At 35.2% G+C, this 13,740-nt stretch overlaps 1 protein-coding gene across 1 annotated transcript in view; it reads right to left on the reverse strand.

The window, feature by feature from the left end:
- The window catches only part of RFX6 (regulatory factor X6), a 38,980-nt gene that overhangs the window by 19,960 nt on the left and 5,280 nt on the right, over positions 1-13,740 (reverse strand). Inside the window, exons 2-5 of the mRNA XM_029962742.1 lie at positions 12,056-12,179; positions 10,750-10,811; positions 3,556-3,633; positions 498-525 (exon numbers count right to left, since the gene is read on the reverse strand). Of these exons, the coding sequence (XP_029818602.1) occupies positions 498-525; positions 3,556-3,633; positions 10,750-10,811; positions 12,056-12,179 (292 nt within the window). The remainder of the gene's footprint in view (positions 1-497; positions 526-3,555; positions 3,634-10,749; positions 10,812-12,055; positions 12,180-13,740) is intronic.

The raw sequence follows: 13,740 nt of genomic DNA on the forward strand, positions 1-13,740 counted from the left end.
AGAAATTACTAAAAGCTGTTGTTTGTTCCATCCAACAAGCAAAAGCAGCAAAAAGACATATCACAACACAATGTCACGAAGAGCAAAAAGTAAAGACAATCCTGATCAGAAGGCAAAAATTTCAGTTTATGAATAAAAAAGCTTTCTATTTGGCTTCAAGTCAGACAAATGAGATTCTGAAAAAGTCCTCTGGCAAAGGTAATATATACAAAAAATTAAGTAAGAACTTGATCCTTTACTTAACATGGTCTATTATGAACATCTATGGTTATGGGGAGTTGGATTGCCATGGGAACCCTAGAAGGTGTCTTCCAATCTTATTTTTCTTTGAATATTTAGAGGAACAAATACTCAGCATCATCAAAAAAGATTATGCAGTCTAATGTGTAATGAAAAATACTGGTGCAATTTTAAAAGAAATTAATGTGAAGAAAATCACAGGTCAGTTCATATTTGGATTACAACAGAAGTAAAAGAAAACAGGCTACAGCACTTACCTCATTTTTTAGCTTACTTCCAGAAAACCTTTGAAAATAAACACATTCAGTTATTTTTTTTCCTAAGCAGAACATTTGTAGAGATGAGGTACATATAGGGGTATATATATATATATATATATATATATAAATAATAGATCTGTTAGAAAAATTATCACATTTTTCCAGATGTAACTCTAGTAAAAGTCATGGTTTTTTCCTTAATTTCTTCCACTGATTTGCAAATGCCTGAGGATATCTGGAAACCTACTGATGCCTTATAAAACATGAAGCTTCAGACCATTGACTAAACAGTAAAGTATAAAACCCAGTTTCAGCTTTTTGTTTGGATCTTTGCAACTTCACAAACAGCAAAAGGATAGCATAGATGCAAGTCCATAAGATTTTTATGAGGAAATAAATACAGGTTTTGATAGATCTAAGTAAATTCAGAGCAGAAAAAGTATATATAGAATTTACAGTTCTTGGGAAAATTAGGAAATCATGGTGATTTCCTATTCTTTCTCACCACAGTACTATTTTGATAAAATTCATTTCTGAGATCAAAGACTTGTTAATGGGTAAAAATATGTTGCAGTATGGTGAATGTCCTACCCAGAGATTCTCAATGAAGTCATTGGACTATCAGACTACCCTTCCGTGCAGAAATCATAAAGCACATGTTTTAAATTATAACTACTAAAGTAGAGAGAATGTGTAATAACAGCGATTCTAGTGGATCAGTATAATGATAAATGTTGTTTGACTATTTTTATTTCCTGTACCACTAGCTGCCAAATAATAAGATACTGTGGGCAACATGGAGTCTTATAATTATTAGGGGCAGTATTGTGGTTTCCTGCTGTTAAGATGCTCTGCTGGCAGGACAGAAAACCAGAGGCTGAGTAGTTGTGGAATTCCTCCTGCCTGGGACAAACACAGGTGCCTAACAATTCCCACCCCATGATGATCCAGCATATGTTACCTACAGCATTCCCTTGCCTGTTGATAGATAAGTATAAATGAAAGCACTACTCAGCTGATTTCAACATAGATCTAATTAACTTCCTAGCTAGATATATTTGTTATGGGCTCTGGATTTCTGCATGTTCAGCAAAATGTACACAGAATGTACAGTAAAAATGTGAGGCAGCACCTGCTAGCAGTGCTCTTCCGGAGCCTTAATTGCTAGCTAAAGCTACCCTTCATGCAGTGCTGTGGATACAAACCATTTTTGGTGTTAGGTGTGCTCCTTTCACTGTGCAAGGTTTGATATTTAGGAGAATCAGGAGGTCAAATTTACAATTTAAAGATTCAAGCACTGCAACCTTGCATTTAAGGACTATTGTACTCAGCTCAGTTACCTAAATATTAATACATGAATGTAAATTAAGTTTGAAATTGCAGTGTAGAGGTCTATATTTAGGCAACTAAATTGAAGCCCATTGTCCCATCTAATCTCTGGTCAAGCTGCCAGCTGACATGCAAACCTTGTGGTAAAGGCCTCCATATGTCTGTATTTGTGCATGGGCATGATGTGATCTGACATCATTATCAACCCATATATTTTTCCTGCCTATTTTTGACCCAGGAACCATTTTTATAGCTCACCTAGAAGAGATATCAGACAAAGGACAGATTTTATGGATCACTATATGTAGCAGCCAGCAACGGGGAGTTTCAGCTATGAATCCCTGCACTGCCTGACTCTTTCCCTATCCAGAAGCTTGTTGTTAACCCCAGGGTACTGCCTTATTCTGTTCACACAGAAAAATCTAACCACAGTTGTGGTCCAGATGGTACAAAATGAGCATTTGAGCTTCTGTTCTAAATCAGCTAGGGAGGCAATTAGACTGCCAGAACCTGAAAATTCAACATCTCATATAGGGCAGCACAGGTCCTAACGCAAAGAAAATGTTCCTAGGTACTGTATCTCATGAGTATTCCTGAAAATCTTAGAGAGTATCTCTGCCATCTTTATGTGTGTGTATGCTGTCAGAAATCCAGCCGTGGGGAACTTTGCACGACCTCGACTTTCTTTGCATTCAGTGCTGCTAGATTGTGCAAAGACAGAGCTTTACATGAACAGGCACTGCCTGACATAAAGCTGAGGAATAAGAGTTATTATATTCCCTTGAATGAAATTAACTGTCTTTTAGTCAATTAGATAAACAGTTTGTTTGAAATAATTCTGTATTATGAAAGAATAATACAGTGTGTACCAGCAACACCTCCGCAGCTCTGGATAAATACTGGATAAGGAAATAGCACATTTGAATCTATTACACCCTAAGTCCTGAAGTGGAGAGAGCCCTCCTTTTAAGCATCATTGGAAACATTACCCTCAATTTTTACAACTGTCCTATTGTTTGGAAAAGGTCTCTTTGAATATAACCTAAATCTGCCACCAGCTGAATTTTCTATGTGTGATTATAAACTCATTTATTCCTTTCCTTTCTTAGAGTCCCACTTATACAGGTATACTGCCACAGACAATGAAAGCCATCATTCAAGCCATATGTGAACAGAGACATTTGTTTTACGAACTATTAATCTTTGGCAAACCAACAGGCAGCTATCGTAAAGTATTGATCCTACTAGCTGTCCCTTAAATAAATATAATTAGAGCTTCCTGGGTTAGGTTTAAACTGATATTAGCCAGTCAAAGGACCTGTAAATATTAATCTATACAGACCCCTCCCTCCTGCCCCACAGGTGCCAGCTTCACACCATTCTCTAGACGTTTCATAATGGAAAGCTGTCCTGGGGAAAGAACTCACAGGGTGACACACAAGCAAACAAAATGAGACAAGTGCCCTGGAAATGGGATTTTTCTGCCTCATACAAACTTGAACAAATGCTCCTCTGTCATAAGTTGATGCAGCTCTACACTGACTGTGGTGGGGTCAGATTGGAAGACACTAGCAAAATATCTAAAACAACATCTTAAAACAAACACTGAGATAAGCAGCAATACTAGTTCTGGTAGAAACAAAAAGTAGAGTCCTACAAGTACCTTCTAAGGGAAGGTTAAAGTTAGACCTTCACTGACTAACTCTCAGAAGTTATGTTATTGTACCTGGTTAAGCCTTTTCCAGAATACACAGAATGGTAGTATGCGCTGCTTTCTTTAATGCCAATTCCATAATAGTGGTACCTGTGGAGAAAAAAAAAAAGAGGAGAGTTTATGAGTGACATGTCAAGTAAAGCAAGTGGTCTAATTGATTTTAAATGCTTTATGAAAACTTTTCTAAACTGTGTCTAACAATTCCTTCCACTGACATGGAATACAATCTGGTCTCATAGAAAACATTATTGTCATGATTTTATCAAAAATTCAAGGATAGGGTCTTCTTTAAATTTAAAATACTTTCTCTCTTACAAAAATGTAGCTGGAACAGAAAATACAGAAACATATTACATCTGTTTTCCCTAATATGCATTCTGTTTCATTTGACTTCATTTGTTGAAAGGGTGCTGGGTTTGATCTACCAGGTTTATTTTATCTGTCTTACCACTGCTTTATTTAGACAGTCTCTCAGAGTACTTCTCAGTTGAAAATAGCTTGTCGGTGTACCCTATAACTTAGTGTTCAGCCTCCTAGACTAAAAATGCTAACATGCTAACATTCACTCTTCTGTCGCGTTGTAGGCCGACTAATTCTGAATTATTTAGCCATTTAAGCAGTTCTTATTCACATTTGTCTCCCTTGCAGCTCTCCTGGAGATTACTGCTCCCAAATAGAGCTTGCAGAAGGAAACATGCCTTTTGCAGTGCTATGCCCAACACCTTAATTCAAGACAGCAAAGGTGCTAAAGAGGGGTGTTGGTGCTGAGAAAACTGGTTGTGCAGTGGATACTTACTGCTTTCCACTGACTCTGCTACAAAATAAGTGACCTTCTGGAGAAGGGCAGGGGAGCAAGCTGGGGGCAGCTCTTTCCTTACTGGTCATAGCAAAGTTTGCTTGAGTTCATCTATCAAAGGTGATAGCCCCTGTCTTGTAGATTTAAAAACTGATTGTGTTAAATGAAATTTGTCTAAGAATGTTATGGATAGTGTACTCAGGTTCAATTGTTTTTTACTAAAATTAGCTTGAAAATGCTACAGCAGCTGGTTTAACCGAGCTACTTCGAAGTAACACTTGCAATTTGAGTACATTGTGTGTAAATCAAAATTAACTCAGAGGTACACTGCAACACATTGCACTGATTTCACTGAAACTTCTCAAAAGCTTGAAGAAATGCATTCTTAAGACACAAAGACCCAACAAATAGTTCATAAAACACATTAACAAAAGTGTTTATCTCATTTCTGCTGTTCCTGATGATGTTCATTAAAAAAAAAATCACAGTATTTTGTTTGTTCTTGCATGGGACTATCACAGGTAAGAACAAAATCCTCAAGTGCTTTATATTTACAAATCTGATTAAAGGCATTAGATGTAAATTATAGCTAAGAAAATATTCATTAGTATGATATATTTGCCTAGCCTAGGTGGCTTTGAAAATCTCAGCTGAAATATTCTGTTACTGGACAGTCTGTTGTGTGAGTTCAGGATTTTACAGCCAAAAGCATGATGAAAAGTGCTGTTGTTAAACATCATCACTTTTAGTGTTTTCCTGAAACTGATGAGTCTACACAACACTGCTATATCACTGTGGCACCTGTCAACCCTTAGGAAAGCCAAAAGTTTCTCCCCTCTTTATTCACTTTTAGTTTTCTTGCCCTCATTTTTCTGAGGGATGATGATGTGATAAACTGACTATTTTTAAATACCTGTTAACATAAAAGCTCAGACATAGGACCATCTACTCATAACAGTTCTCTTTTTCTCTGTTAAAGTCAGGCTGATCAAACTGACACCTCAGTGTGGTTTAGGATACCAATGGAACCTTTCATTAAATGTTACAGTACTAAATGGTTGTCCTCCAGCTCACATGTGTCACCTATGTTGTGAGCTAAAGTCCTGAAGATTTTCATCCATCATTTTTGGTTTAGGAGTATTAAACTTACAGACTTGGGCTAAAGACCTGGATATGGAAATTCCTAATATTTGACAGAGTTCTGACACAAATGCATTTTTTTCTTCTTTCATGAAAATTAAGTAATTTTAGATGTGACACAAGAGGTATTGAAAATATACATGTATGGGTTCTATGAAATAACAGCATTTACTTAGTCTTTACGTTGTAAAGGTTGTTCACTGAACAGAATGAAAAAAAAATAGAGCTGTGACCACTTCTTTAACAATGTTATCTGCACATTTTTCATTGGCAGTGTAAGCAAGCAGTTGCCTACATCTCCTTCCAGTAGCTTAAATCTCCCAGTTTCAATCACATGCCATTTTTTAAATTCTAAAAATAAAACTTTACACTTTCACCACAAATTTAACATACCCTCCCTGGAGTGGTCCAGAGGTAAGGAAAATCATTACTTCCTTACAAAGTTAGGATTCAATATCTAGATTACTCAACATCTAATTCAATATTAATATATTTGGGTTAGAAACAGGAACTATCATGTGATTTAGATTCTCAGGTTTCCAGTGGGAGGAAATATACTTATTCCTGCTGGATTGCCCCAAAATATCAAAATTTATCACTGAAACATTTTGTTCTGTATAGATATTTTCCGTACATATTCTGTGTGTATTAAAGGCACAACACTTGTCGTTCTGACTTTCTTCAGTGATTTCTATAGCTGAATTTTTAGTACTACAAAATACAGTTTTCTGGTCATGACACAGAAACAATTAAAAATAATATAATCTTACTGTTCACTCTCTGTCTGGCATACTTCATAGAGTAATAGGGTATGAAGATTATTATTCTCTTACAAGCCAAAGTCATTAATTGAATAGGTTATTTTGGGCTCGCTATTGAGAGTAGTATATCAAACCCAGACACACCGATAATATCTTTAACCTACATCTTCAAATGCCTTCTGTCTCTTTATGAGCATATTTTTATGTGTATGTACAGTTTATCTGTATTTTATTATTTATATTTCTATTGTATAATTAATAAAATTTAACAAGTCATCAAAAGGAAGTTACTTTCAATTTTTGAAACAAACATTTTATAAAACAAGTTGAACTGCTTTTCTCTTTTTATTTCAGTGGTTTGTTGTAACATATGTTCCTATGCTACTTGTAGTCCTGATTTTAGCATACACTGACACAAATGTAGCTGATAAGGAAATGATAGGCTTAAGCTGTTCAGGGACTTGCAATAACTTGTTATCACAGGGCCAGCTGCCATATCAGTTTTATTAACCCACTAAATCACTCCTAATAAATAAGATAATAGTTTTCAGACATGATGGATAAAAGCTAAGATTCATCATTGATCAAAGTCTACAAAGAAATTAAATTGTAACTTGAGCTCAAACAGTCTTCTGTGCTTATGGATTGAGCAGTTTGTACATTTTCCCAAATAGCTGCTTGTAATTCATGTACCATGAAGGTTATAACTGAGTTCTATCAGTTATCACAGTATGTTCAACATTACCTATGCAAAAAAGTGGATTCAGGACCTGCTGCACAGAGAACTGTTATTCATGAAATACTCATCTAAGAGAGCAGTTTGCAGTATTTATGGTACTGGGCCTTCTTTCACTGAGTGGGAATATAGAAAATTTCCTTTACGTTGAACAGTATAGAGTGATTGGCATAGGTATGAGAGATGAATGAACTTTGTTAACAAAATTGTGTCCAATGTGTTGTACTTCTTGGCCGAATATTTAAATGAGTGTTTTATTATTGACACTAAATGGGTTGTTGGATGTGAACACAGAGGAAAAGAGGCTCTGACTTGAATTCTAGGAATCATTAGACCCAGTTTTAAGTCTGTCCTTTGTCCAGTACTGGAGATGACTAGCGCTGCTTGGGATCACAGGAGGAGCTAACAATTGTGTATCTCACACCTTAAAACAGCAACTGGATTCCACACATTAGAGCAAGAGCTCTTTCTCAAATCCAATTCATGCTCATGAGAATGTTAGAGAGAGTTTGGCCTTGTTTCAGTATGGGAGAAAAACAATTTCTGTCACTTTCAAGATGATGGAAAAGGGAACTGATTTTCTTTGCTTTCTCCTGGTCACAGCCAGGCTCTATCAATAGGTTGCTGTGTATGCATGCAATGTCCAGTAAAGTACCTTTTTCCTGGGGAATTAACTTTTCTTTGCAATATAAGAACAATGATTCCATTGGAGGAGAATTGTCTCTTTCCTTTCATGCTTTTGCAGCATCTGACTCAGTAGAGTCCTGGACAATGATCAGAGTTCCTAGGCAATACCGCCAAATAAAACATCACTGTTAGGAATAGTTAGTACTAATACTGCTCCTACTAGTATTATATGGTAATAATGATAGCAATGATAGAAATAATACAATGTCACTGTACTATCATGCTTTAAAAAATATCATTTAACTGCTAGTAAGAACTCTCTTACCAGTCTCAGTAACCCAGAAACAGCTTATAACATTTAGAGTCTGTGTGACATGAAAACAGGGTGACTAGCAATTTCCCAAAACTGATGATCAGTCCTTTAACTTGCTTATCAATTTAATGGAAATACTTCTGTAAATGATATTTGTGTGACAAACTGCTACCTGGTGAAATTAGAAATTAATTTGCTCCTCAGTAAGTCTGTGGTTCTGAGGGGGATATGGTTCACAACACCAGATGTAGAAAAATAGATAGTCAGAGATCACTGAACTGATAGAGGGTAGGTTTAGATTAGATATTAGGAAGAAATTCTTTACTGTGAGGGTGGTGAAGCACTGGCACAGGTTGCTCAGAGCAGCTGTGGATGCCCCATCCCCGGAAGTGTTCAAAGCCAGTCTGGATGGGGCTTTGAGCAACCTGGTGTAGTGGAAGGTGTCCTGGCCTGTGGCAGAGGGTTGAAACTAGCTGGTATTTAAGGTCCCTTCCAACACAAACCATTCTACTATTCTATGCCTCTATGATTCTATGATTTATACTGCCACTTCTCTATGACTACTTGCTGTTGTATTCAGTTTCTGAACTGGAGATATTGTCATTTACGCCTTTTGTGAGGATCTTTTTAACACAGCAAGATCAATGTAAATGCATCTTAGTGGAAACGAGAATTGCAGAGGAAAAGTCTCTAACAAAAACTCTGATTAAAAAAATAAGGAGAAACAAGTGCCAGATGTTCAAACAAAACCAGCAGATGCCTCACCCCTTTGAGGAAATTGTTCAAGAACAGTTAATCCATATGATTTGGCACATAATACCAACAAGGTAAGTAGGGATATGGAATCTGCCGAAGAAATGTTGGGCATGAGTTATATCTATACTAACATTTTTAAATGTCTTAGAGAAAAGTGGAATATAGTGACACATGTCCCAAAACAATTGATTTTTGTAGCTAGATACCCCTTTTAAACATACTCATTTGCTTAATATAAGTTGAATTACTGTGCTTAAATTATGCAGACACATGATACATTTTGGAAGTTTAGCTACTGATTGGATATATATATAATGTATAATGAGAATGTGGGAGACTTTTTCCTGTATTATCTCATTCATTATAGTTTATAAGTTGTTCTCCAAATGTGTTGGATTATGAACCTGAGCAAAAATTCACCAAGACACTGATGAATTAGTCGGTTGTCAAACAGTACTGTACAGATTAGCAGCAAATGTCTATCTGTAAAGCTCTGTCTACATCATCTTATGCCTGCATCCATAGCTTAAGTTCACCACAGCAGACAATACAGAAATCCCTCTTTTCCCCAATAAAGAAGCTTTCTAATAGTTTCTCTCCTCAAAACCCCTCTATTCAGCACCTATAGTTCATCTACAAAAAAAGAAATTAACTTTAGTTCCAGTTTCCCTCTGTACAATGCAGACTGTGTACCATCTCCTAAAAAAGATCAATGGATTACAAATTTGTAACTCTGTGATAGAAACTATACAAGAACTGTCCTCTGTCAAAAAAAAAAAAAAAAGAAAAAAAAAGAAAAGAAAATAATAATGTTCTATACAGGCTTTGTTTCCTTTGGATTTTACTTTCATTAATGGTTATTTAAAATAAACACTTAAGGCATACTCAAGAAATAGAATGTCTTGGTAAAAATTTGGAATTTATATTCTTCCCCACTTTCCTTTTTTTCTGCAACAAAACCTAAAATCCACAAATGACATCTCACATGCATTCTTCAGCAAAACTAAGGTGGAATCAAGTAGCTATTTCTTATATTTGTAAGGCAGAAGAAAATCAAGTATAACATGTAACAACCCCAAGAATTATGAAAGTAAAAAATGTTTCTTTCAGATAATTCTAGTATATTGCAAAGCACTTAGGAAAACCAGTCTTGTAGGGTTTTTTACTTTTCAGTCTCTATTTGCTTTGAGTTTTGCTTATAAAGTGCTAAAAGACCTGAGTAACTTTGTCTTTCAAGGCTAAGTAGTTCAAAATTAAGAGTTTTCCCAAACATACAATGTCTGAGTTTCCTCTATTACTACTTTTATTCCAGTTTTCTATCTTATTCATCAGCAGAATGGATGTGAGGGAATACGTTTGTTGCCACTGTTCACAACAGTTTTACATAACATTGTTATGGACAAAAGCACAGTGCCAGAACCAGAACTAATAAACATTTCACCATAGGTGATATAGGATCATCTGTGACCTATTTCTACAACCCAATGTTCCACAGATCAAATATACAAATGAATTGGATTTATGAAATGACTGCATTATAGGCTGTGTGCTTAGTAGAGTTTTGTAAGATACCCACAACAAAGAGCAGACATATACCTTCTTCTCAATTTAAAACAACATTTTTTTGTAGTGTATTTAAGTGAATCCATATTGTTACATACAGAACACAATGGAAGTTTTTATGCTTGCAAAATGGAAATAAAATCTATTTATAGAAAGATGAGCAACTGTAAAAAAGATATATGTATTATATAATGCTTTTTATATCTAACATTTTGACATATATTTTCAACAAATGCAAGGATCTATAAATACGATAACAAGATTTAGAAACTTAGTTTGATTTTAGAAATTATACCCACAGCAATGTTTTTAAATTCAAACTTTCGAGTTTGAATTTAAGTGTCAGTTTAATGTACATGAAATTTATCACTTGCAGTGTATGATCTGAATAATTAGTATTTACGCCAATTAATATTTATTAAAGAGACATGGAAATACATGTAATTCCTAAAATGTGTTCTATAAGTGAATACACATAAGTGAATACACATAAGTGAATATAATTGTGCCTTACTTTGAGTGGCCCCTTGTTCCAAGCCGCCTTGTGGTAAGGAGAGGGAATTTCTGGCGAATGGTCTAAAGAGAAAATAACTGTATTAATTTTTAACACTGGTATACTTTCTTAGTAATCTGCTCATAGAAAAATTGTAGTGTAAATATATGATCTAAGGTTGTTCATGAATAAATGTTTGTGACATATACGGTACAACATAAATGATTAAGCATGTTTCACACTTCAGGATTTCTTCCATGCTCATCCATCTTGCTGTGTATCTGCAGTCTTGCCACCTTTTCCCCCTTTCTGTTTTCAGTTTTACATTTTAAAATCTAGGCTTCTTCACCATGATCCTGTTTCGTTCAAGTTCCTAAAATGCAACTTTATCTTTTGCTTCAGAGATGTAAACAAAACCAGGGAAAATTCTGCCCTCTAGCTATTCTGTCTTCAAAGAGAAACAACTAGAAATACATTGATTTTTATTTGAAAAGTGTGGTCTGAAAAATTAATTCAGTACTAAAAGTAGATCCAATAGATACATCTAATAGGTCACTGTCAAAACAATGTTTAAATGAAAAGCTATTTTCTTTCTTATTTGTACTGAAACTGTGTAATGAAAATTAGACATACAATTTCTCAATATATCCAATTCAAGAGGAAAATATACGAAGCGAACATTTTATAAACTGGATTTTAAATCCATTATTATTATTCAATTAAATTAATGCAATTTGCTATGTATAAACCATTACTAGATCAGTAGTGTTTTAAAAAAGATGATCCTTGAAGCATTTTTGGTTTCCTGTTTCACTAAATACTCAGGATTTAATTTGGAGAGTTCATATATCCCTTTCATTAAATTATTTCAGGATTAATTGTAGGGAAGGGCAGAAATTGTGGAATCGACAATTTTTCATTCAGGAGCTCTTTGTGTTATTAATTTTTATTCCCCTTCTAGTATTGCTTCTAGTGTCACATCTCACTTTACATTGCCTTCAGTGTAATTATGTGTCTCCCATGTCCAATTTGTTTTTGCAGAAAGAACCTATCACTGTCATCAACAAAAAGGAAAAAAAAAGGCACTCAGAGAGGAAGCCTTTTTTTTTTTAAAGAATAACAATAAATAAAAGGTAATTTCAGCTTCTGTCTCCAAAAGGTGATGTTATGAAACCCCACTGAGACAGTGTATTTGTAGTTAGTCTGATTCCATGTACATTAGCAGTAGAAAACATGTGAATTTCAGAGGAATTTTGACATAAGTGTATTAAATTGTGATTCTGTCAAACGATTAATCTAAAAAATTATGAAGGCATTTACTTGTTACCTTCCCAAAAGTTGCAGCACAAGCAGGTTCCAGCTTCTCTTTTCTGCAGAAGTCCAAATAATGTGCATAAAGGATGCATCTTGGTAAACAAACTCCTTCACAAACAATGTAGTTTTCTTCCAGCCTGTGTAGAGAAAGAAACTGTCAGAGTAAGATGCAACATGCAGTTTCTCCTGATTGTATTTTCCATTTTTTGGTACTGCTGTCATTTTTTTGTTGTTCTTTTTTTAATTTTACTGAAGAATTCCATCACAGCACACAGATAAGTTTCATGGTGAACAACACAGAACTACAGACTGACTCCACACCTGGTGCTTAGGTTAGTTGCAGAATATGAAAAAACCTGGAGCCAGGTCCCTTTTCTTCATGAATGTCTTTCAATGTCTGGACTTTTTTGCTTTATATGAATGATTAAATTATCATCAACTAGGAGCCAGCCTTAGTCTGAAAATAAGAGCACTTACTAGACTATGAAAGACCTAGGTTTAAGTCTGTCCATTGAAAGGACTTAAGAGCAGGGATCTGGACTTGCATTTTCTGTCCCACTGTATCCTTAACACTTGAGCTAATGCCTCTTTTCTTCCTCCTTTTGGTTTCTAATTTCCACTCTGGACCTGAAAACTGCTTCTTGACTAAATCATACTGAAAAATCAGAGAACAGGCTTTTTCGAAGGAGGTGTATTTTTATGTAGTTTTCCAATAATTTACAGAATGCAAGTGTCAAGTAATGGTCATTAAAGTAAACTTCTAAAAACCTAAGTAAAAACCTGACTGTCTTCACACGAATGGAACCCTTGGGTATTTCACTGCTGTCCTGTTGGCTTCTTTCTTTATCATTTTACATTATTCCCTACTCCTGGGATGATGTGCAAAAAAATTTATTTCTCAAATTACACAAATCTGTAAGAAAATACTGTATAGTAAACACTGCATACTGAATAATTTTGAACTGATTCACCAGACTTAACTATTTACACATAGAACTCAGATGTAAACTAGACTAAGAAACTGAATAATTTAGATTAGTCTAATTTTTCAGTTAGAAGGAAAAAAAAAATCTTTATAGTCTGCATGTGCTAATTAAGTCCCCATTTAATTCAACAGCACTCCTCCCTAATTTCAAGTGCACTTTAATAGAAATGTTTATCAATTACTGTCTGCAGAATTTGACCTCTTATTTGGTTAACTTTTTTCCCCAGATAAAATGAAGCAAAGTTAGGGCTTCCATGGGTAGTAGAATAACATGTAAAAGAAATACATTAATAAGACAGTGAAAATCTGTCATATAGCCTTAAAGGATAATTAAAACAGCCATTCACATATGTAATCCTTGAATAGTGTTTCATTTCCACGTTTTGTTGATACATTTCATCCGCAGCCATGTACTGTGAGAATCCGACAGAGACTTCTGTTAGCTGACAAACCTCTGATAATTTAAAAAATCAGAAATTTGGGGATGTATGTACTTAGTCGTAGGAAAGGCTGATACGAAAAAAAATATAATTAATCGAAACAAACCCAACCCCCAAGCCAACTAACCAAACACCCCACAAATGACAAATATTTCTAAAATAACTGTGAGATGTCACCCTCTTTGCCGGATCAGCTGTTAGAGAAAGGTCCCTTTGAGTCTGACGGCTCGGTGCTGAAGCCGCGGGGTCCCCGCCGAGCGGCCGGGCCCGGGG

Source organism: Manacus vitellinus, unplaced genomic scaffold (genome assembly GCF_001715985.3).
Source record: "Manacus vitellinus isolate BGI_N305 unplaced genomic scaffold, ASM171598v3 scaffold_4_pilon, whole genome shotgun sequence".
NCBI lineage: Eukaryota > Metazoa > Chordata > Aves > Passeriformes > Pipridae > Manacus > Manacus vitellinus.